General features: G+C 39.5%; 2 protein-coding genes across 3 annotated transcripts; both read left to right on the plus strand.

Annotated features, from left to right (window-relative positions):
* Window positions 1–173: 173 nt before the first annotated feature.
* LOC121858895 (glutamate-gated chloride channel alpha-like) lies at window positions 174–12,019 on the plus strand. Its single transcript, XM_042355548.1, has 10 exons — window positions 174–1,432; window positions 6,993–7,072; window positions 7,338–7,408; window positions 7,934–8,172; window positions 8,406–8,488; window positions 8,654–8,803; window positions 9,008–9,206; window positions 9,357–9,461; window positions 10,653–10,686; window positions 10,960–12,019. The coding sequence occupies exons 1-10, from the start codon at window positions 1,401–1,403 to the stop codon at window positions 11,182–11,184; spliced, it is 1,218 nt and encodes a 405-aa protein (XP_042211482.1). The 5' UTR covers window positions 174–1,400; the 3' UTR covers window positions 11,185–12,019.
* Window positions 12,020–13,733: 1,714 nt separating this feature from the next.
* Window positions 13,734–24,332, plus strand: LOC121858896 (WD repeat-containing protein 43-like). Of its 2 annotated transcripts, none has more exons than XM_042355549.1 (11): window positions 13,734–13,801; window positions 16,305–16,478; window positions 16,665–16,924; window positions 17,171–17,407; window positions 18,219–18,374; window positions 18,986–19,151; window positions 19,568–19,720; window positions 20,210–20,362; window positions 20,568–20,719; window positions 21,808–22,055; window positions 23,439–24,332. In XM_042355549.1, exons 1-11 carry the CDS (start codon window positions 13,796–13,798, stop codon window positions 23,696–23,698), a joined length of 1,965 nt encoding a protein of 654 aa, XP_042211483.1. In that variant the 5' UTR covers window positions 13,734–13,795; the 3' UTR covers window positions 23,699–24,332. The 2 variants fall into 2 exon arrangements, with proteins under 2 accessions (XP_042211483.1, XP_042211484.1); XM_042355550.1 differs by having other exon boundaries at window positions 13,748–13,899.
* The last annotated feature ends 664 nt before the right edge of the window (window positions 24,333–24,996 follow it).

Genomic DNA, 24,996 nt, shown 5'->3' on the forward strand with positions numbered 1-24,996 from the left:
CTATGGCCCCTCCTTCTTCCCTCCCTCGTCAAAGCTGTTAGACCCTGTGCACTGTGATGGTGGTGGTGGTCGTGGTGTAGCGTTGTGGTGGTGGTGGAGCGTGGTGGTGGTGGTGGAGCGTTGTGGTGGTGGTGGTGGAGTAGCGTGGTGGTGGTGGTCATGGTGTAGCGTCGTGGTGGTGGTGAAGCGTTGTGAAGGTGACTGAGTATCGCTTCCGACTCGCTTTAGCTTCAGTCAGTATCCAGAACTGTTACAGACTACACCTCCTTGTCCTGCTCTCCCTCCTTCCTTCACTACATCCGCACCTAACTGGACAAACGTTGGCTGCTTCTAGTACACAGGTGGACAAACGTTACCTGGATCTTGTACACAGGTGGATAAACGTTACCTGGTTCTAGTACACAGGTGGATAAACGTTGGCTGCTTCGAGTACACAGGTGGACAAACGTTACCTGGTTCTAGTACACAGGTGGACAAACGTTGGCTGCTTCTAGTACACAGGTGGACAAACGTTACCTGGTTTGAGTACACAGGTGGGAAATATTAGCTAAGTTTATACCATTATTGTTCAAGCATTAGTGAAGGATCTCTGGAGACACTCCACTAAAAACAAGTGAAATACAACATAAAACCAAATACAATAAATTGCCTACAACAACAACAGCAAAAAATAATACAACAGTAGTACTTAACATAACAATTCACTCGTTAAAAAAAAAGTTTATCAGAAAATACAACCATAGTTAAGTGACTAACTATGAAGACCTAAGAGATGTGGTCAGGAAGCAATGATCAGGTTGAAGTACCATAACATCATCGCCGTCAGGAGAAAACATCTGAACTTCTACTACAAGATAACGGTACCAGCCTCAAGGACGTACTAATGCGACAGAAGACCACCTTGAGGAGCACCAGAGGAATAACGAGACTCGGGAGACTTGGAGTTTGTAGGAATTTTGTAGGGTAGACACCTAACACCCAGGGAGCAGCGAGGTTATTATTATCAGTAATGGTAACATGAAGTGTGAGAGATACAAGGTAGCATCATCAGTGTGTGTACATCACTCGAGTTAAGGCTACTTCGGGACATAGAAATATAGGTTAAAAACAAAAGTGGTCCCAAGATGTTACCCTGAGGTACTCCCGAAATAACGTTAAGTAACTGGAACAGCCGTTGTTTGGGTCTAGTACATGGCTGAGTAATGTGTCTCACCTAACAGCTGGACAAACGTTTCACCAGTACCCCTCCTCACCGTGAACTAAGCTCACTGTGTCGCGGCGTAACCTAGAACACCGTGGCCGGAGAGTACCAGAGGTAAACAAACCCAGTGACTAGGAAATTTTTTGACTTTGGAGAAATTATCGCCAGGAGAGCTAACACCAAGAGATATAACGTCACGATGATGTTCCACGTGTTTGTTATAGTATTCTTGTAAGTACACTTCAAGTTTATTAAGTTTTAAGGTGTGTTTTGCTTGTGTTTATCATATGTCCGCCAGTAGTGCCAGTCATCCCAAACTATCGTACGACATTGAAATCCAGATTGACAAAAACGAAGGAATGTTTTTTTTTTCCATGAATTATAAACTAACTTTTGCTATGTACTCGTACCCTTGGAGTAGATTAGTTTTTTATATTGCAGAATACACAACAAAAAATACTTAGGGATTTGAGTTAAAAATGATATTTTATTTAGATATGTATTTCGAGTGATTGAGCGAGTGTGTGATCGCTATTTTAGTTTATGTGTGTGTGTAAATATTCATTTATACCAACACGTACCTTTTTTTTTCTTTTTTTTACGGGAATTAGCCAACCCGGGCACAGGTCAAACGACCCACAACGGAGCCTGGGGGGCGAAAAAAAAGAACGGAAAGAAATTGAAAATATAGAAAAAAAGGTTATACTGTATTAATCTACACCACGAAGATGCCGGAAAACCAGCTTTTTAAAGTGAGACAGATTGTAAGAGCATGGAAACACAGAAGAAGGCAAAGCATTCCACAGTTTGGCTGTGTGAGGAAAGAAGGAGGTACTATAACGGGTTATTCTCGTGTGACCGATATCAACAGAGAAATGGTGGGCACCGCGGGCAAGACGTGTGTTACGAACCCACGGCCTTACCGGCGGTACACAGGATGCCAAATCCCCTGAACATTGCCCGTTAAAGTACCTGTAAAAGAGAGAGAGTGAAGCAACATTGCGGCGAAGAGAAAGGGGAGAGAGATTGTCGACTAAAGGAGGAGAGTTAATAAGACGAAATGCCTTTGATTCCACCCTATCTAATAGTTGGACAGAAGAAGAGCCACCCCAGATATGAGAGCAGTACTCCAAGTTAGGACGAATGAATCCCTTATATACTTGGAGCAACTGCTCAGGAGTGAAGTAGCTGCGGCATCTGTACAGCATTCCCAACTTTCGGGAGGCAGCTTTAGTTATACTAAGGATGTGTGATTTCCAGGACATATTGGAGGAAATGGTGAGGCCTAACATATTTATTTCAGAATTTGGGGGGATGATAGCGTCCTGAAATGTAATTGGTGGGAGATCGTCTACTTTACAAAGTGTAATTGGTAAATATTGAGTTTTGTTACTATTGAACTTAACCAAGTTTGTATCTCCCCATTCAGAGATGCTGCACAGATCCGCGTTGATAGAAGTAATGATATCAGTTCTAGAAACAGATCTAGTTTGAGAGTTAGGAGGAAGGGGAAAATGTGAGGAAGAGTGAAGAGTAAATATTCATTTATACCAACACGTACCTGAATCCAAAGGGAACTCACTCACATACCAAACTATATTAACACACGCACACCTTATATTTAACACTAAATTCTAAAGGGGAACAAATTATAATCTTAGCGGCAATGTAAAAAACTGTGTCGGACCTCCAAGCGTATCCATAAACAGAGGAACTAAGGAACTGTGCCGTGTAGACATGTTATCCTCCCAGGCAAGACTCGGATATAATTTCCAGTGAGGATTCAGGATAACGAGATATGGACATAGAGTTTGGTTATACTTCTAATACTTTTAGTTGTATTTTGGTGATGTTATGGACGGAATTATTATTATTTTTTTTAACTTAACTTAACCCAACCTAACCTAACCAGAGCTCCCAAATTCAGAGGATTATTCAAGTCAAATAATTCTTCTTGCCTTAACAGTTAGTTAAACAAGGGAGAGCGTGAGAGAGGTGGTCAGTAAGAGAGATAATATTAACTAAGAGAGATAATGTACAAGGAGACAGTGGAGATATCTTGACAGGAAAGTGAGTTAGATATTAAAATTCTGTCTGTCTCTGTCTCTCTCTCTCTGTCTATCTCTCTGTCTGTCTACCTCCCTCTCTCTCATACATCACATAAAACCGTAAATATACTCAAATATATCGGAAAAATATGTCATGCCAAAAAAAATATCACTACGTTATATTTTGATATCGTGTTGTCGATCTTTTTTCCCATTTTATCTTTTTAGAGAATATTTAATTGAGGGAAGGTTTAAGTGAGGAGATTTTAGGTTTTTAAGGAGGTTTAAGGTTTTTTTTAGGGAGTTTGGGTAGGTTTTAATTTTTTTTAGGGAGGTTTTTATTTTTTTTAGAAGCTTTTACGAAAATTTGGGGAAGGTTTTAGGGAAGTTTGGGAAATTTAAGAGAGTTTTTAGGGAACTTGTAGGGAAGTTTTAGGGTAATTTTAGGGGTGTTTTTGGGGAGTTACCTGAAGCCTTTGGTATACACTGAGTCCTGAAGTTACCTGACAGGTATATTGGCGTCTATTGAGCCTTACTGTTTATGTTGTTGATGTCAAGATTATTTACGGTTTACAGTATGAGATAGATAGATAGATAGATAGAGAGAGAGAGAGAGAGAGAGAGAGAGAGAGGTTGGATAGATAGATAGATAAAAACAGATGGATACATGGATATGTCTTAGTGTCTGTCTGTCTGTCTGTCTGCCTGTCTGTCTGTCTGCCTGTCTGTCTGTCTGTCTGCCTGTCTGTCTGCCTGTCTGCCTGTCTGTCTGCCTGTCTGTCTGTCTGCCTGTCTGTCTGTCTGTCTGTCTGTCTGTCTGTCTGTCTGCCTGTCTGTCTGTCTGTCTGTCTGCCTGTCTGTCCATGAATGCATTTCTAAGTGTCTGCCTAAATGTAGTTAGTGTGCGTGTTGCCGATGATAAATAATATTTATGTTGTTTATCAGCGTTGCTACACACCAGCGACTTTATGAGAGTTAACCTAACCTAACCTAACCTAACCTAACCTACCTTAACCCCAACCCAGCGGACATGGCACAGCGGACATGGCACAGCGGACATGGCACAGCTGACATGGCACAGCGGACATGGCACAGCGGACATGGCACAGCTGACATGGCACAGCTGACATGGCACAGCTGACATGGCACAGCTGACATAGCACAGCGGACATGGCACAGCGGACATGGCACAGCTGACATGGCACAGCTGACATGGCACAGCTGACATAGCACAGCGGACATGGCACAGCGGACATGGCACAGCTGACATGGCACAGCGGACATGGCACAGCTGACATGGCACAGTTGACATGGCACAGCGGACATGGCACAGCTGACATGGCACAGCGGACATGGCACATAGAGTTCTTGATATATAAATACAGATATAAAATGAACGCGATTTACTGTCCTGCTATATAAGTGTTTGGAATTATTAATACTTATTGAGTCGACCTCTATTTAGTGAAACCCCCATTTAACGAATACTACAGGGATAAAAGTCCGTTAAATCGAGGGTTCATTACATGTAAAACCTCCATATAAGGGATAAAAGTCCGTTATATCGAGGGTTCATTACATGTAAAACCTCCATATAAGGGATAAAAGTCCGTTATATCGAGGGTTCATTAGATGTAAAATCTCCATATAAGGGATAAAAGTCCGTTATATCGAGGGTTCATTAGATGTAAAACCTCCATTTAACGGACTATATAGAAGAGACGTGCGTTATATGGAGGTTTTCACCGTATCTCATATAATATTAAGGTTATGTTTTATTTACGGTTTACTCTATGTTAGTCGTAAACACTGAGACGGACTGGCACTGAGACGGACTGACACTGAGACGGACTGACACTGAGACGGACTGACACTGAGAGGGACTGACACTGAGATGGACTGACACTGAGACGGACTGGCACTGAGACGGACTGACACTGAGAGGGACTGACACTGAGACGGACTGACACTGAGACGGACTAACACTGAGACGGACTGACACTGGACTGACACTGAGACGGACTGACACTGAGACGGACTGACACTGAGACGGACTGACACTGAGAGGGACTGACACTGAGATGGACTGACACTGAGACGGACTGGCACTGAGACGGACTGACACTGAGAGGGACTGACACTGAGACGGACTGACACTGAGACGGACTAACACTGAGACGGACTGACACTGAAACGGACAGGGACAATGGCGAGACGGGTAACACTAAACTGAGCCATGAGGTGTAAATGTCTGTCTGTCTGTCTCACTTAGTAGTTCACTCACACGCACGCTTACTTACTTACTTACACGCTCTGTCTGTCTGTCTGTGTCTGTTTGTTTGTTTCTGTCTGTTTCTGTCTGTCTGTCTGTCTGTCTCACTTAGCCTCTCTCTCTCTCTCTCTCTCTCTCTCTCTCTCTTTCAATCCATCTATATCTACCCATCTATCCATTCATCTATTCATCTATCTCCTCATTCCCTCGCCTTATATCCCCTTATCCATCTCTCTCATCCTCCTCCTATCCGTGACATCATGTTCGTCTGTTCGTCTGTCTGTCAATTTTATCTGTCATGCATGTCAATCTTTTGCATGACAGTGTGTGTGTGTGTGTGTGTGTGTGTGACTTATGAACAGTGAGAGTTGCATGATTGATCTAAATAGCATGTTACAGGATAGACTAAATAGCATGTTACAGGATAGACTGAATTAATCTTTAGTTATGTTACAGACGAATCAATCCCAAAACTACAGATGAACTACAGAATGCAGAATACCCAAAGCTGTTTTTTGTAACGCGTTCTACTTCTTGTAACAAATAAATCTATATGTAGTGCTCGTATGTGGTATGCGGTATGTGGCACTGTATGTTATTGTGTGGATATAAGAATGTTTGTGTGGGTATATATTCATTTTTATATCGTTTAGTATATATGAGGTATAATTTCCGTTTTTATTATGACATTAGATTTCTTGGTGCGTGAGTAGGGGGGGCCAGTGGGTCTTCGTGTCAGGCGTCTGTACTGGATGTTTGTATATTAATGTATGTAACTCATGAATGGATACAGCTACGATATTTAAATTTGGTATGTGTATTAACCATGACTCAAACTATAACTGGTATAAATTTGGAGTTGAAATATACATAATTAAAGACACAGGAATGGAAAGAATTATGATATATTTTTTTTTTTGGTGTGTGTGTGTGTGCTAAGGGGTAGAATACTAAAGGGTGAAGGGATGGCAAGGTATAGATTATCTGAAGAGGAATGTGTTTCTCGTATAAGAATCTTGTGTTGGTGAGGGGAAGTATTGTTGGGTAAGTATGGTGAAAAGTTTCTCATGGTAAAGTTGTAAGAAGTGTTAAGTATATAGTGTAAGTGTAAAGTGTATCTCTCAAACACACATATAGAAACACACACACACACACACACACGCACATATACCAATCTTAATAAAGAAAAATACCTCTTGACTTCCCCTTACCTTGATAGTGTAACCCCCTCCCCCCTAACCCCTGAGTCCCAACACCCCCCTGACCCCTGACCCTTTGAACCCTGACCCCCCTCCCTCACCTGAGCCTTGACCCCCCCCCCTCTCCACTTAGTCCCTCTTCAGTACCTCCTTCTAATCAATGATCACAACTCTCGACAACACGAACCCAGCTTAAACACACTCTCTCTCTCTCTCTCTCTCTCTCTCTCTCTCTCCTACTCTTTACTACAGCTGTGTCTTACTCCCAACAGGACTGGAGGAGTGTGGGCAGACTCCAGCTTACTCCCAGACAACTATCAGAAACATATTCGTCCTGAACCAGATGGAGAAGGTGAGGGTATCAGGTCCTGTGTGTGTGCGTGTGTGTGTGTGTGTGTGTGTGTGTAGCCAACGTGTTCAGGTTAGATTAGGTTAGGTTAGGTTAGGTTAGGTTAGGTTAGGTTATGTGTGATGTGTTGTTATTTTTATGTCTATTACGCTGTAGATTATTTAATGTTTAATTGTGTTATTATTCTCTCTCTCATTCTATCTATATATCTATCTATCCGTCAGTCTGTCTGTCTGTCTGTCTATCTATCTATCTATCTATGTTCTAGGAGGTGGACCGCTGAGGGTAGGGGTCGGGTGGCACGTGGGTAGAATTCATGAAGTCAACATCAACGATATGGTGAGTAATGAGGGGTGAGAGGTGAGGGGTGAAGATGAGGTGAGAGAGGTGAGGGGGTGATGGTGAGGTGAGGTGAGTGGTGAGGGGTTGGGTGAGATGAGGTGGTGAGGTGGTGGTGAGGTGAGGTGAGTGGTGAGGTGAGTGGTGGTGAGATGAGGTGAGAGAGGTGAGTGGTGAGGGGTGAGAGATGAGGGGTGAGGGGAGAGAGGTGAGTGGTGAGGGGTGAGAGATGAGGGGTGAGGGGAGAGAGGTGAGTGGTGAGGGGTGAGAGATGAGGGGTGAGGGGAGAGAGGTGAGTGGTGAGGGGTGAGGGGTGAGTGGTGAGGGGTGAGAGGCGAGGGGTGAGGGCTGGGTGGTGAATGGTGAATGAGGGCTAAATAACGAAAGCTAAACATCAACAAGTAAATAATAACAATAACATTAAAAACAAATACATTTTTACTTTAACATTATTTCACCGCCCCCAATGAATACCTCTCCATCAAGTACCTACCTGAAGGAATCCACACTACCTTCCTTCTGTAGACGGTGACGATGACTGTGCGGGTAGGAATAGCCTGGATGGAGTCTCGGATGATTTACAACGGTGAGAGCCATACGGGTGACCACGAGAAGCTGTTGCCCCTTGATCTTGGGTTCCTGCCTAAGATCTGGAAACCTGATCTCTTCTACCTGGACACTGTCGATATTAAGAGGTTCTCCATGGTCGAGGATGTTGCTGGTGTCTGGCTCATGAAGAATAATACCATCTATTTTTCTTTCCTGTATGTGATTAACCTCTCTTATTTTGTGTTACTCTTGCCTAACATAATCTAATCTAACTTAATCAAAAGCTAATATAACTTCATCTAACCTAACCTAACCCTCCAGGTAACATTTATAAGGGTTTAATTAATCATCAGGTGAAATAAGCATAAGGGGTCTACTCTTCAGGTGATATGGTTTACCTGTCCCCCTCAAAAATATTAATGAATACCTGTGTTTACCTTCTACACAGGGTCAAGATTACCCAGGACTGCCCTATGCATTTTGGGTCTTATCCCTTCGATGTCCAGCACTGCACAATGACCCTTACCTCCTGTAAGTATGTCTTGTATCTGAGAGAGAGAGGGAGGAAGGAGAGAGAGGGGGGATGGAGGAAACAGAGAGAGAGAGAGAGAGAGGTAGGTAGGTAGGAAAGATTTAGGGAGGAAAGAGAGAGAAAGAGACACCCATGACTCAGGTATAACACGGTCACCTCTCCAGACGAGTACAACGCCGAAGAGCTCCTCCTGTACTGGCTGCCAGAGGGCGTCACCACCTCCCACCGCGTCCACTCTCACCTCCCGGGCTACACGCTGGACGTCCTACCTACTAACCTCACCAAACACCACTGGTGCCGCAACTGTTTACTAGGTGAGTCACGAGAAGTGTCCTTGTTGGGTGTGACAGGTAGCAAAACAGGTGAGAAAGAGAGATAGTTAAAGAGAGAGAGAGAGATAGTTAAAGAGAAAAAGACAAAGGGAGATGCAGTTAAAGGGAAATAGACACGTTAAAGGAAAACAGGAAATAAGAGAATAAGGAACCACATGTCAACATCAACCAACACCTCCCCTTCAGAACCCTCATCCGCCGCTACGTCTGTCTTGCGTCTGAAGCGCCATTTCTCCGCCTACCTGCTAGCGGTGTACGTGCCTTCCTCACTGCTCGTGGCTGTGGCTTGGGTATCATTCTTCTGGCCGCCCGAGCCCTTACCTGGTCGGACTGCACTAGTGATCACCGCCCTCCTTACCCTCGTCTCCACCTTCGTCGCCGCCAGGTATATAAAACAGGACGAGATGGTGGGTTGGTGTGCTAAATTCCTTTCCTGAAACTCTTTGTCTCTTATTTTTTGTAGTAGAACGACTCTCAGTAGCACAGGAGTCTTATATTCTTTAAGGCATCAGTTACAGGTGGGTTTCGTTTACAGACAGTCAAGCCCCGAGACGGATTACGTGAAGGCCATTGACGTGTGGTTCTTCGTGTGTTTGTGCCTCAATGTCTTCTGCCTCTTTCAGTTCGCAGTCATCATTACGTGAGTCACCCCTACAATCTTCTGTTTACATGTACGCACCGTCAAAAATAGTATCATCACGGAGGGGGTGATCGATAAATTACCAAATGAACACTGTGACTCCTGTTGTCTCGGTAGGGTTGTCAAAATCCTTCGTCCGTTGTGTCATAATTACCTGATAAAATAATGGTAAAGATATTTTTTTTGAGGGTATGTATGCAGTGTTGGGTGTATCCGTTCTCTATACTCGTTGATACAAGAATTTAAAGCTTGATTTGTTGATTAATAACTTAGATTGATTGATTGATTAGACTATATCTATTATCAGTTATTACTTACTGATTACATATTATAAAATACCTTTCTCATAATCTTAGGTGAGTCGATATTACTGCACCTCATATGCCTTGTACTGTAACACACTCATTCACGTACTTCATAACACACTCTTACACACTCTCACTCACACACACTTCATAGAAACACCTTCTTGCTTAAACACTTAGTTATACACTCTTTCTTACTCGCTCCATAATATATTCTCTTACACACACGCGAGCGATCTGTCCATTAACCTGTTCAGTACTTTATGTTTACCGAGAAAAAGATGCCACAATTTAGTTCAGTTTCACGTGAATCTTGTTGGTCTCTCATGATAAGTGGACACACACACACACACACACACACACACACACACACACACACACACACACACCGTAAACACAATGTGAGAGTTTCGTAGAACGTTTTCTAACATTCACACATCGATTTTCTTGGAGACACTTTCTAAAATTTATGACTTGACAAAACTAAACACACGTAAATAACTGGAGTCTGAAGAATGTTATCAGAGGCGAGTGTGTCAGAATGCATGTGTGAATGTTAAGGGCCGTTCATTAAAGCTTATGTTAATTGAAGCTTACGCTAAACGAAACATGTTCAAAGAAAATTACGTTTAAGAATTGATGTGTGTGTGTGTGTGTGTGTGTGTGTGTGTATCAGAGGCTCACACTTATGGCAATTATCATATGAATATTTTAAAACTAAATATTCCTGTAATTCCTAACTCTAGAATCACTCTGCCTAGACAACAACGAGGAGGAATACCATACAAAAAAGACAGAAAGAGACAGATAATTTGACAGAAGTAAACAAAGACAGTCAGACAGACACAGGTACAGACAACTAACATACTGTCACTCTTGTCCACAGGCTGAGGCGACGACAGAAGGCCGTAACGCCTGAGGTGAGTCCCCTCTCTCTCTCTCTCTCTCTCTCGTGTGTGTAGAAGACTTTTATTTAGTGTTTATGAGTCAATAATCAGTGTCGTTCCACCTTGAACTTGTACACAAAATCCCCCAACACACCTGAATTAATATATATGAAATTATTTATATATTTTTCCAAGTAGATGTGGAAATTAATTGAGCAATCTTTAATTTTTTCATTTTTGTTTTCGTCTAGGGGAAGTTAAGGACACGAGTTATATATTAAGTTTATTTTCTTTGGCTACTGACAGACGGGTAAGTCGAAATCGATGATTGGTGGAACTGCTGCGTTGGTGGCGTCTAGGAGTGCTCAGAATGATGCTCACCTGTCCAGAGCACAAAGGTGGGAGGCCATCACTGAGCTCGCCTCTAAAATCCTCCTACCTATTATCTTCCTCCTGTTCAATATCATCTACTGGCCTTACTTCCTCGTCAGTACCGATCACAACCACATCGAGGAAGACATTTATGAGTGAGGGTGTCCTTCTGAACGAGGTCATTTATCTGTAGTAACTCATTCATGTACAGTAACTCAAGCTATTATAATAAAGGTACCCCATATATAAATGATATTCCCATTTCCTGGATTTCATATAACCAGCACAGTTTTTTTTTTAATTGCACCAAATGACTTAGAGAAATGTTAAAAACTAGAAAAATAGTTTTGAACTTTTCATATGTTTATTTACATGTTGGGTGTGTGTGTGTGCGTAAATAATAACAACTCGATTATATATGGAATTACTTAACTGACATCTTTATGTGTAAATCAAGATAGGGGAGAACGGTATACAGGAATATCCGTTTCGTAAGAATAGAGTTGTGAAATATTAAACCATCAAAAGGTGGTGGTCGGGAAATACTACATATTCTTAAATTATTTCAGTTAGTCTTTCCATCTTGTTGGTTTTTCTTCTTTAACACAGAAAATGGTAGCCCTTCTGTTTCAGTGTCAACAATCCTTCCCTATTCATCTATTAATCAAATACTACAGAGCAGTCAACCGTTGACTTTTAGCGCCAATAGAAGACTGGATATACGCTAATGTAATAATGTGCCGTATATCACAGACTTTGGCACAGTCCCATACCAGGAGTGACTGGGCGCGATAATTTTTTGGTTGACTGTACAGTAGGCCTTTTTAATTACAAGATGTTCATATTCTCTGTAAATTGTTCTTACATTTTCTGCCTGAACTGATAAAAAATATATAACAAGTAAATGTAATTGTTAGTAAAAGTAGCATAGCTATTCAATTTAATGCAATCAATTACTGTGCAGCATGTAGCACATTTAAGAAAAATAAAGTGTTTTGTAGGTTGTAAGACAATTTGTAAACTTAAATAAAATAATTATAAACAACATAATAAAAGTTTTTCTTCAATTAATCCTTCCATGAATAAAATACCCATGATAATATAGTATGTAGGCAGTGGCGGCTCGTGAAAAATAAAATGGAGGGACTGCAAGCCTCACACAACAGTAGGATACACAAATTTGACCTACCTCAGGTATGAGTTGTAGTTGATGTCCACGAATTCCCAGGGCATGGTAGTAGTGTTGGTGGTGATGGACCAGTATTACTTGAAAATAAAGTCCGCGTGTCTGCTCTTCGATGTAGCAAAATTGTTTATTAATATTTCATTAAAATCCTTTATTTCTGTTATCATTTTATTTTCAATGGATATCACTGCTAAAGCAGACAGTCTGTCATTCACTGATGTTAAACTGGCGTGTATATTCTTTGTTCCTGCTTGTACTGTTCTGTTCAATGGATAAAACTGGTGTAGGTCTTCCTCTTGCTTTGATTTCAGTCTTTTCATTTAATGTCAGCTGGGAAAAGTTGATGTTTTGCAAATACTTCACTCGATTTTCCATGGTCAAAGGGTAATTAAAGAAAGCACGAGTTAACCACACCGTCCACACGCAATGTAAACACGTACGAGACTGAGCGGCGCCAATTAATAACAAACATCAATCGTACAGCATTGACAGTAACTATGAAAGTAACTTAAATTTTGGTCTGATTTTAATGAAAATTCACTTAGCAACGTATTGAAAATAATTAAATAACATATAAAATGATATATTTGTTGGTAGTGTATTATTGAGCTGTCTCTCTAAAGGAATCATACGCCTGGCAGTGAGTGTCTGGGGGGGGGACTGCACGAGCCGCCACTGTGTGTAGGTGTGTGTACAAATCCAATCCAAAAACAGAGATATGTTGTGATTGAAGACTTTGAGACCCGTAGAAATGTGCCTTTGAACATAATCATAACAAAGACATATTGTACTTATTTCCTGTGGCTGTTTTTGATCACAAACAGGTTGACCTTAACAGACGTACAGGAATTGTAAGGGGGGATGAACATATAGGAAATCCCACAACATAATTATAGGGGGAGGCATCCTCCAGGGTCTATGCTCTTGTGTACAATAATAATTAAAATACAATAAATAAATCTAAAGGAAAAATATTGAGTCATATGAGTCCCAGGTTGGTGATCTGACTTTCTGCCTCATTTACACACAATTGCAGGGTCTCAATTGTTTCTCCTGTTTTCCATTTCTGTATTTTTTTTCCTCGCTCCACGGGCCCTGATGTGGGTTGCTAAATATTAATTATCTATCATAGTATTTCCGTAAAAGATAAAGAAAACCGTCTTCCTTTTTGGCTACGGCTGGCCACTAGATGACGGGCCAAACTAAGGTCTCAGAGCAAATTAAGTGAGACACATTTCCTGAACACCCTCCAATATATGTTCCCTGTAATAAAATATAATAAGACACAATTAATTAATTTTATCCTGTAATTTCAATGGCAATCTCACCATAGTTATTAATAATAGGAAATAAATAAACACAAGGAGATAATACTAGCATCTATATAGAGTTAGATACTATGTTGGGTGAGTTAATAATAGGAAATAAATAAACACAAGGAGATAATACTAGCATCTATATAGAGTTAGATACTATGTTGGGTGATGGTGTGATGGTCTTTTGTTAATGGGGTCGAATCCTTGTTTACCTTATGGAGGAACAACACACCGCGTGGAGGATACCGACACGCGTAGTGGACCAACAATGACAGTAAATTAACTTGTTTTTTAAGATTATTTTGGGAATTAATCATCTTATTCGTCTACTGTACGAGGATAGTGATATAACGGAGATAGTTGTTAATTAAGGTACGTAGTTTATATATGGATGATAGATGTATATGGAGTCTTGAGTCATGTAGTGGAAATACCTGATGTCTTTATAATTTTTAACTAATAATATGAGTAGAAATGATTTACTAAACCCTAATAACTGTTTTATGTGTAAGAATTAGATAGTTGGGTAATTGTCAGGAATGGATGTTAATTAGAAGCACCCGGTTGATAGTTAATGACTCTGTATATACCACATGATACCACATATTGTAGCCTGTAGAATATGTTGCCTCATGGTGTTTTTTATGTTATATTAACTTTGTATGTTTGATTAAGAGCTAACTAGGTCTTGTAGGAGGAACAATACAAAGCTTAGTGGTTCACCCATGGGTTGGTGTTCACTAGATTGGCTTCAATGTTTGACTCCATTTAAGGATTGATTTACTTTCTATGTCATAAGTAAATTGAAAGTAATTGGGGGAATCGGTTAGTTTATTTTAGGTTAGATTAGGTTGGTTAAATACAGGGATGACCAAAACTAAGATTTTTACCGATTTTTGGTGTATTATAAAATTAGGGAGTTTTTATATGTATTTTGGGTTAAAATGAATACAGCCTAACTTGTTTATACATAATGTGCATAAAATCACAGGCACCTTATTTTTTTTTACTGATGGCAAAACTGGGAACTTTCTGAAGTATTAGATATTGCTTCATGTCTCTGTTTATGTGAAGCTCAAGTTTAGAGTGGTGGGTTAGGTAAGATATGTTAGTGTGGGTCAGTCTATGAACTTAGTGGATATTTTACCATGACCGGTTAAGTTCCTACTAATGCTATTTTACCGTGGGTGCTCTGATTGGTTAAGTACTTTCTGTTTAATATGACCAGGGGTGGCCTCCAGCTAGGAAGTTAGGTAAGGTTAGGTAGGTTAGGTTAGGTAAGGTTAGGTAAGGTTAGGTTAGGTTTCTTTGGTTGTAAGTTAGGTCAGATTTTATTAGGTTCTATAGTTTGTTCTTCTCAGCTCAGAAGAGATGCCCCGCCCCCTCCTCAAGAGAAAGATATTTAGCTAAATTATAAAGAATATTTACATTCAGTATTTCAAACATGAGCACGAAGGAAGTTTAATGGAAGTATTATACATGAATTAACTGTTAAACTCTGGTAGCAAATTCGCTCTTTCGGAGGACGTATTTAATATATACTTATTTGTACCCACAATAAGGCATATTAAGACAATTTACATGTCAGTAATATTACATTGTGCAAAAACTTACATTTTAAAAGATCAGAATCGCATTGAAATATTACACGCCCGTTAGCAGAAGCGGGAAAAATATGAAGTCGTTTGCAGTCATATTTCCCGCCTCTGCTAACAGTCGTGTAATATTTCAGTGTAAATGTCGCTGCTTTATAATGATAAGAACATCTGCAGAAAAAATGACCAAAATCAACAACTCCTTCTGGTTAGGTTATGTTTATAGCTACACAATGATTGACACGGCGAAATAAATGCCAAATGCCGCCAGAGTCACGGTCGCATATCGTTCTCGTCTTGTTCGCCGGTGATGGATAATTAGCCAATTAGAGCACACTCACGGTAAAATACCGTTAGTAGGAACTTAGCCGGTCATGGCAAAATATCCACTGCCTATTATGAATGACATATGTAATATATACTTATTGTACCTGGGAAAGTTCTCAGTCTTGCCGAATGTCAACACAAGAGCTCGTGATTTTACAACCATTAAATTAAAGATTACCGATTTTTTTTTGTTAATTTTCTTTTATCAATTCCACGTAATTTAAGGTAAGATAATCAAGGTTAGGTTAGAGCTTTTTTCAGTTTTGAATTATTTATTAAAGAAATGAAGCTTGGAAATTCTTAAAGCACATAGTTACATTAGAAAGATATAAAATTAACTATAAAAAACAAAACAGGCTTTGATCATATACATTTACTGTTGTTGTTGTAAGATGAAGAACAACTGTGGGTAAAACTTAAGGACAAGGGTTAGGGTAATCCAGCCACCTAACAAAAAATATCCATAGAAGACGACTTTTTAATTTCCTCAAGATTAAGGCAAATCAGGTGAAGGAATAGCACATTTTGTGATAAGGTTTTGTCCCTAGTTTTTCCCATAGCTTAAGATGTCTGCCTTCACCCCTAATAAAACATAACGTACTTAACTTGCATTCTAGGATAGGTTGGTTAGGTAGGGCTTGTTGGTTTGTCTTAACTAAAACAAATAATAATTCTGTGTAATGTAATAATAAGATGTAGTGGCTGCGGTTAATCGTACAAACAAATCTCTCGATGACTGAGAAATTGCTCATGTTATGTTATCCTTTGCTAATGAGAGGTAACTTGGCGAAGTTTGGTTGTGACTGCTGTGTCTGTACAGTTAGCCTGGTTATCACAAGCAATATTATTTTACAGGAAATGTTATCAACAAAGCTCCTGAGCTTCTCACCAAGTGGGGAGAAGTTAGCACACAGTGGTCCAGATGGAATCTTGAGAATCTGGAACACAACTTCTGGACTCCTGGAGCATCAGTTCCAGCCTGCAGAGCACCTCACAGCCACCACATCATGTATCAGATATTGTTCCACGGTACTGTCAAGAAGTTATTGATTTTCGTTGCTATAATAATCTGAATATATAACTGTCGGCAATTGTGATAATTGAAGCTTATCATTATATTGTGCAGTATGGTAATGTCCCTTCATCATAAATTTGCAATAGGGTGGGGTAGGGGCATCTGTTGGAATCATACAATTATTTGTTTTATCCACACAGAGAAAAAGATTACAGGAAACGGCCAAGAAAAAACCTACAAACGAAGGTAATTGTCTCATAGCCATGGGAACACTAGCCGGCACCATTCACATCTATTGCCCCGAGAGGAGAGCAGTCATTGCCACCCTGGAACATTCTCCATCTCAAGCGATCTTAGACGTTTATTGGAGCACAAAAAAAAACAAGACGTCTGTATTGTTCTCCTTATCAACAAACAATACCATTATGGAGTGGCATGTAAATACAAAAACTTCCCTCCGGTGAGTCGGCTTTAGCATGTGGGGCATTGGCTTTCAGTCTCCGGGGACTCATATTCATTTAGAAACACGATGTAACACTGAATTAGGATGAAGTTGTCGCTGTAAAGTTTTTCATGTATTCAGGACAATAAGATGAAAAAAATGGGATGAGAGGAGTGTGACTTGAAATACAATACTATACTATACTAATACAGGTACCATGATATTATTATTATATTATTAATGTGTGGTGTCTCTGTTTTCCAGGCCTATGGAAGTGAGTGGTGGCAGCACTTTCCTGGTGTTTTCTCAGAAAAAAATATGTCTAGCAAATCGTAGTATTGAGTATCTATCTAAACGGGTAAATGGTGACGATTTGAAGGTGATAAGAACGTTCACAGGTCACACCTCATCAGTGACACAACTTGTACCCCTTGTTTCTAATGATGGACATGTGAAATACTTCTTGTCTTCGGCTCAAGATGACACATTTGTGTATGCTTGGTAAGTTCTTGTAGTCTTTCAGTACAATGGAGGACTGTATGTTATATATGCCACAAGAACCTTATGAAAATTAGGCACCCCAGTTAAAATAAACTTAGGATTAGGCACCCCAGCTTATTTCACCTGAGGATTAGTCATCTTAGCTAACTTGACCAAAGGATTGGGCACCCCAGTTTATTTCACTTGAAGCATAGACACACCAGTCTATTTAATCTAAGGATTAGACACTCCAGCTTATTTCACCTTAAGATCAACCATCCTAACCTAACTCCCACAGGTAGCATTAGGGTGAGTAATCTTCAGGTGAAAAATCTGTAGTGCCTAACCTGCAGCTAATTCCACTACAAAGCTGCTTGCATGCATAAGGTTTATTGTGACCACCACTATCTACTGTGATTCTAGGATTTACTTAAGTCAATCAAAGGAGCAGCATAGAGACAGCGATAATTAGATTACCTTATCCAATATGTTAAGGGTGTCATCCGATCATCAAATGTTATCCAGATTTATGCAAGAACTCATTGAGAACAGAACATGTAATATAGAGAAGAAGAGTTTAAGTATTGGATGTTAGGATACAGTATTTGATTTTGCTTACCTTCTTAAATGGTTCGTGTTTGATCCTGGATACTGTCAGGATAAAGTACTGTAATGCTGTTTGCTTTTGTACAGCCATTGGAAGAATCTGGTTTTTCATTGATGGCTGCTGCTGCTTTTTGTTTTCCAGGATCACATTAATTGGCTTTGTATAACTGTATTAACAGCTTTATATTCACTGAAAGAAAAATGTTATATCCTATAATCTTTCTAGGGATACGCAGTGCGAGACTGGGGACCCCGCTGTCAGTTTTATGGTGAAAGATGTCGTTCAGTCGATGGCTGTGGCCGAGTTGAAAGACAGCACTGTGACGCTTGCTGTCACAGTACGAACTGGCACTCTCATCCTCTTCACACAACACCTAAATGGGTAGGTATCACCCTTGAGGTTTTAAATACATAGTACAAGAATTTACATGCACAGTTCTTAAAGGTTGATTTATTTTAACCCCCATCATTATGGGTATGCCACTTTTAATACTGTATATTATTTAGCTAACATCAGATGATATTTATCAGCTCAGAGGTGACCCCGTACACGAGGGGTTAAGGTAAACACTTGGAAATAGTTTCCAAAAGTTAAGGTTGCACTGCATTTATTCATATAATAATATAGTTTCCAAAAGTTAAGGTTGCACTGCATTTATTCATATAATAATACAAAGTTGAACAGGATAGAGAAGATCTGTTTAATGGAAGGATCTTGTGTGTTTGTGGGTGGAGAAAAGGTCAGGTGTAATGATCTTGAACATTTGGTCATACTGAAAACTGACGGCAAATATGTGGGAAAGAGTGATGCATTCTGTCGTCTTATGTGATTTGGGTTTTTAGGGTTGAATTTCATGTTTATTGTGAACCTTTATATGGATAAGATCTTTTGGTGAAATATGTTAGCAATGCTTAGTTTAGGTAGGTATTATCAGTGTTTACAGTTGTGGTGTGTTGGTAATATCTTTAACCTCATGATAAGTACTTCTTCAGGAACAGACACAGCGCGGCAGTCAAACACACAGGAAAGCTACGAATAGTCACGGATTCCACTAGCAAACAGACTATTCCAATCGTCTTCTCCTTCTTCTGTAATGATAGTGCCTCTAGTATCATTGTTGTGTATGGATATTCACCCGTCTTCAAATTTGAAAGAATAGTAAGTGAAGAGTACGTTTTTTATTATCATAACTTGGAAATACAGGACGGTACAAATTTACAGGTACATGTACTCAGACATCAGACTGACAGTGAATTATAAGAATTGTCTCACTGAATACATATTGGTATATGTATCTACAGTGCTGTATATATTTTTTATTTTATTTTTTAGTCTTTCTACATGAGTATACTGTGTATTTTCAAGTTTGGTGAAGAGTTGGTTCTTTTATAGACATACTGTATTATAGCTTCTTAGTGTGATGTAACATGCTGATAATACTCATTTGGTCATTATTATAAGTATGCCATCCTGTTTTAATGTTCCATAGTGGTATTCAGTCCTGGAGAGTAATTATTTATCCTTGGCATGTATCAGTTCAGTGGTTTGCTTAATCATCCTTATTTTATTAACAGGCTATAGCAGACATAGCAAAACACACACAGTTGGTTCGATCAAACCCTTCTGCAGCTGTCCTGAACCAGAAAACTGCTCTGGTCAAGACTCTAACACCCAAAGTTACCAGAGACGCCACAATAAAAGGTCTGGGCTGCTGCAATGAGTCCACCGTAAGTTACAGTGAAACCTCCATAAAGCAGACTCTTCTCTCTGAACAGTTAAACCTTGGTATATATTCTGTTGGGTTGTCTTCCCATTAAGCAGCTAGTATTATAGGAGCTACCTGACTGAGAGTTTTTTTGAAGTACTGGAAAACAAAATTTTTGGAGAGATGTCAAATGCTGCTCATTGGGATCTTTTGATATTTTCAGGAATTAAGACCATCTTATTATTTTGTTAATAATGTTATGACTAAAAGAACTACAGATCCATTGGCTCTCTGTCTTGTTGTGGAAGGGAACTTTTTTTTTTCTGGAATATTTTAGGATGGAGGTCATTGCCACTCAGTAAATGCCGCTTGATTCATTATTAGACATTATAGCCTATGTGTACTGTTTAATGATAGATTTTGTATTGTATAATGATTGATTGTGTAATGTATAATGATAGATTACATACTGTGTAATGATAAATATTAAATTGTAATTTTGATCTTTCAGGACAGTAAATTGAAGAGAAAATTCAACGATGAAGATGGTGTAGCATCTCTGCCAATGGAAGAAAGGCTTAATGCTCTGGCACTAGATAAGACGACGACACAGTATGGTACCGAGCCGCCCAAAGCCAATAACTTGGTACACCTTTTGCTACAGGTAATGCATAGGATATGATTTGTCATTTGCATACCCATTAAGACTATGATTCAGATATGTAGTTATTTCCTATACTACCATACAATACTGTATTAGTTATTGAGACCATCTTTTTGCTTTATCCACCTACATTTTTTCATGTGTGTCTCTGGCAGCACAACCTTCCATTGCAACTATTTGATCTAATTTAGCTTTTAACTTCCAGGGCCTAACCAGCAAGGATCAACGAATCCTCCATAGTGTTTTTGATCATGGTGACGAGCAGACCATCAGCAACACAGTCCGAAGACTTCCTGCGACTGCTGTTGTGCCTCTATTAAAGCATTTACAGATACTTATTATGGGCAAGGGACACAAGTTAGTATTTAGACATTTTTTCACATGTGTTGATTGGTTAGTACAGTTGAACGTCTATACACCGTAATTCGCTTTTTTCGAACTCCGGGATGCTTCGGACCACCCCTCTGTTCACCAGAATAATATTTTAAAGGTATGGAAAATATAGCATCAGTCAGGACAGTTAGTGTGTTCGTAGGTGCAGTTGAACGTGTGTGCATGGGTGTCATGTGGCACGTGTTTCAGTCTGATTCCTGTCTTCATATGTATGGTATCAGTGTGTCGCACCTTGCTACCTGCACTCATTTATGTGAACTTTTTCTGGCGTACTTAGTAACTTTAACAGGGATACTTGAGGGTTTTAAGAATTGGGTACAATTATGTAGAATACAGTATGTATTTTAAGGAATGGGTAAGATTAAAAACTAATGAAAAGAACAACACTTGCTCACTGAATTCTGTACAGTGGTCTTATCAGTTTTGCTGTAGGCCTAACAAGAGCTAAGATACTGTGTGTGTAAACAGGTGGGGGGGGGGGGCTTCATCGGGCGTTGGCTCATTCATCAGGTTTATTTATTAATTCATTATTATATTCTTGTATGTTGAGCCTCTAGGGGTGTAGGATTCATCATGATTAATTAATATAACATTCAATTATAGAAAAAGAATACAATATGTAATTAGTAATTTGACTTGAAAATAAAAGAGTAAGCTGTGTAGGATCACCAGTCATAAACATGAATGGACATCATTGTTTTCTACAGGGGTACACTCCAGGTACCTTCAGCCATTCATAGTTAATTTGGTTTATCATTTTAGGTGAATCTGATGTTTAATAGTCTTATTTTCATTCCACAAATTCCATTACAAGCTAATAAAATTTGTGGGTTAAATCTTGATAAAATATATGTATTTTTATGAAGTAATGCCTTCAGCTTGTTGACTCAAGTGATGTACCAACCATGGATTTTGGAGTTAGGAAACAGGAACCTTAACATAAGTGTAGCATAGACTAACCTTGCCATTAGTCTGTCCATGTCCCATTGTGAGCAGGGCCTTAAAAGATGTCACTTATATATGTACTGATCAAAGATTTTTTCTTCTATCAGAAATTTTGCCACTGTGAGATGGGTGAGGTCAGTGTTATACTACCACATGAGTCACCTGTCAACCCTTCCTGACCGAGAGGAGTTGATGCAGCCATTCTACTCGGCCTGTGTTTCAAGAATGTCCACTCTCCAGCAGGTGACTCAACTGCATGCACGACTGGATCTCATGCTGACGCACGTGGCAACTAGGCACCAAGAGAGCAAGCAGACTGCTGTAGAACCAGAAGCTATCCTTATATACAGAGAAGGTATGTATGTGTGTGTCTTGATAATTTTTTAGGTTACTGGATTGTCCTCATATGCAAAGAACATAGGGGTCTGTCTCATGGTTGCTGATTTTCTTTCCTTTATACACTTATTGATAACTTATATAAAAAAAAAGTAACTGTACTATGGGGAAAATATAGAAATTAGCTTACTTGGGAAAAAGTGGCATCATCTGACATGAGGAGAGAGTTTGAGAAAGATGAACAGGCCCTGCCATCTATCAGCATGTGGGCAATTGAATGGTCGCTTAGTCACTAACTTTTGAGTCTCCTTTGTTTTGAATCACTAAGTAATGGAGGGATACAGGTACTTATATTTGGAAGGAAGGACTTTTAACCTCGTTGTAGTGAAAGGAAGTCAGACAGTTATTGATATCGCAGTAGCAACTATGTATGCTTTCCTGTCTTTGGGTTGGCTCTATACCCATTCATCCCTGGCAGACTTTCACAATAGCCCATGAGAGGAAGACACTTTTGAGGAGTGAAAGATCAAATTGCAGAAGTGATATTGTAGCCAAAAGTGAAGTTAAACCCCACTTGTATGGGAAAATGATAGCATTTTATACTTCCCAACTCTACACATTCCATCAGAGTAGTTTTTGAGTTTAGAATGGCTCAAGAATGGACCCAAGGACCAGGCACCTCTTTGCTGGATAGAAATGATGGCCATACCCCTCAGGAAATCCATAGGACACATACAGCCCCAAAGATCATGACCTCTGTGTGTACCTTTTGGCTGAACTCATGTGATGGCTTTGATGACAAACTTTGAAGCTCCACATTTAATAAAGTATTATGGTTTTTAGAATTTTTGTTCACAAAACTTTTCGATACTTCTGAGATAGGAATGGACGGCCCTCGCAAAATATACATAATGTATAAACCATCTTCCAACATTCAGGATGAGATGTGAATACATTCCAACCTCATCCAGTATACATAAGGACCAAAATAAATGGAAGCATATCCTGATCTCCACCCTCTACTGTGTGTGAGGGAAAAAAACCTTGATTTCCAGATAAACTTTTTGGGGGCTACAGTCATATAAAGGATATTTGTAGATCCCTTTACATTATTTTTGGCAAGACACCTACTATCATGTGTGGTTAAAAGGTGGTCACTCATGTTTTTATATACGGGAGGACTGTAATGATTACTCACTGCCCAATCCGTAATCATCGGTGGAGCAACCCATGGCATCAGCTGGTGGATGTGGCAACAGCTATCCCCGACAGGATGAGAAAGACATATATATATATATATATACCCTGGATTATTGTTAACCAGCATAATTTGTACAAGCTGTAGGGAATGCAGTCGGGCAAGGCATTGGTTGCTTTTCATATTTCCGGCCTTAATTTTCAGAATCGTCAGATGAAGATGATATGTTGGAAGCCACTCTGGGAGTCTCTGAGTCTGAGGACAACTGGGACGAATTGTCAGATATTGGGGAGATAAATGGTCACACAGATGAGGACTCAGATATGGAGGTGGATCAACAAATTAGTTCAGTTAAAAGAAGAATGGAAGAAGAGGATGAGGAAGAACAGACAGAAGAAGAGAATGATGAGGAAAATAGTGATTGTGACCTGGTAATTTGTGATGATGAGGGTGATAGTGAATGAGTTTGTGGAAGAGGGTAAAGTTAATGTGAAGTGTCAAGAAGATGCAGCAGGCTATGTTGTGGTGAGACTGTACAAAGATGTTCACATACATTTTTATCATTGCTTTGAGTTAAGCATTGTGCATTGCTACTGTTTTAAAAAAAGTCATACAAATTTAATACCAATGTCAGGTTTTCTTATCCTTTGTTACTGGTGTCCAAAATCAGGTAGTCGGGACTTGACATTTTAACCAAAACATTCTACATTATGTTGAAAATGTACGTATGTGCAAAAATAAAAAGCATTAATAAACAAAATTTGCAAATAAAGTTAACTATCTGATTTTGAATAATCATACCTTAATGGAATTTAATAATGTAGAATATCTCCAAGGGTATGTCATAAAATTTAATCCCTTCAGAAGATAAAATACTGAGGTCACTGGATTATTGACCAGATAATTTTTGGGGGGCAGGAAAAGTAGTGAGAGTTGTTGTATTTCAATTGTATTTTCTCCAAACCTTATTTAAGAGCTTTTCTTTTTATGTATTACAATTGAATAACAAATATTGAAATTTCAGAATATTATATAATGTATATTTTATGCCAATTTTAGCAATGTTTGTATATTTACAAATGAAAATATGGTTTTGAAGCAACAGTATTTGTTAAGCCTTGTTAGGATGATTAGGCATGGCTGACGTAATGTTTATCAGCATAAGAAAGTGTTACAGGGCAATCTGTGAAAATGTTCCATTTCATGTTGTGTTTAGGTTAGGTTAGATTGTTCAACTAGCTAAGGTTTTTATAATCTCATTGAACTTCACACTGAACATAACCTGAAATGGAACATTTTCACAGGATTTTTTAAATATTGCCTAATTTGACAGATAACACATACTAGCAGTTAACATTTATTAAGCCACTAGAGGGAGAATTTGTTTCTCTGTTTCTCTCCTCATGGGGTCAAGTCATCGTCCTCATGGGGTTAAGTCATCGTCCTCATGGGGTTAAGTCATCGTCCTCATGGGGTTAAGTCATCGTCCTCATGGGGTTAAGTCATCGTCCTCATGGGGTCAAGTCATCGTCCTCATGGGGTTAAGTCATCGTCCTCATGGGGTCAAGTCATCGTCCTCATGGGGTTAAGTCATCGTCCTCATGGGGTTAAGTCATTGTCCTCATGGGGTTAAGTCATCGTCCTCATGGGGTTAAGTCATTGTCCTCATGGGGTCAAGTCATCGTCCTCATGGGGTTAAGTCATCATCCTCATGAGGTTAAGTCATCGTTCTCATGGGGTTAAGTCATCATCCTCATGGGGT

Source organism: Homarus americanus, unplaced genomic scaffold (genome assembly GCF_018991925.1).
Source record: "Homarus americanus isolate GMGI-L3 unplaced genomic scaffold, GMGI_Hamer_2.0 scaffold22960, whole genome shotgun sequence".
Classification (NCBI taxonomy): domain Eukaryota; kingdom Metazoa; phylum Arthropoda; class Malacostraca; order Decapoda; family Nephropidae; genus Homarus; species Homarus americanus.

Excerpts from the sequence above, each read along its gene's own strand:
- LOC121858896 (XM_042355549.1), top strand. Across the intron at positions 17,408-18,218 it reads GACACATTTGTGTATGCTTG|GGATACGCAGTGCGAGACTG; the intron begins GTAAGTTCTTGT and ends TAATCTTTCTAG. Across the intron at positions 20,363-20,567 it reads TGGTACACCTTTTGCTACAG|GGCCTAACCAGCAAGGATCA; the intron begins GTAATGCATAGG and ends TTTAACTTCCAG.
- LOC121858895 (XM_042355548.1), top strand. The coding sequence starts at position 1,401 with ATGATGTTCCACGTGTTTGTTATAGTATTCTT. Across the intron at positions 8,173-8,405 it reads ACCATCTATTTTTCTTTCCT|GGTCAAGATTACCCAGGACT; the intron begins GTATGTGATTAA and ends CCTTCTACACAG. Across the intron at positions 9,462-10,652 it reads CAGTTCGCAGTCATCATTAC|GCTGAGGCGACGACAGAAGG; the intron begins GTGAGTCACCCC and ends TCTTGTCCACAG.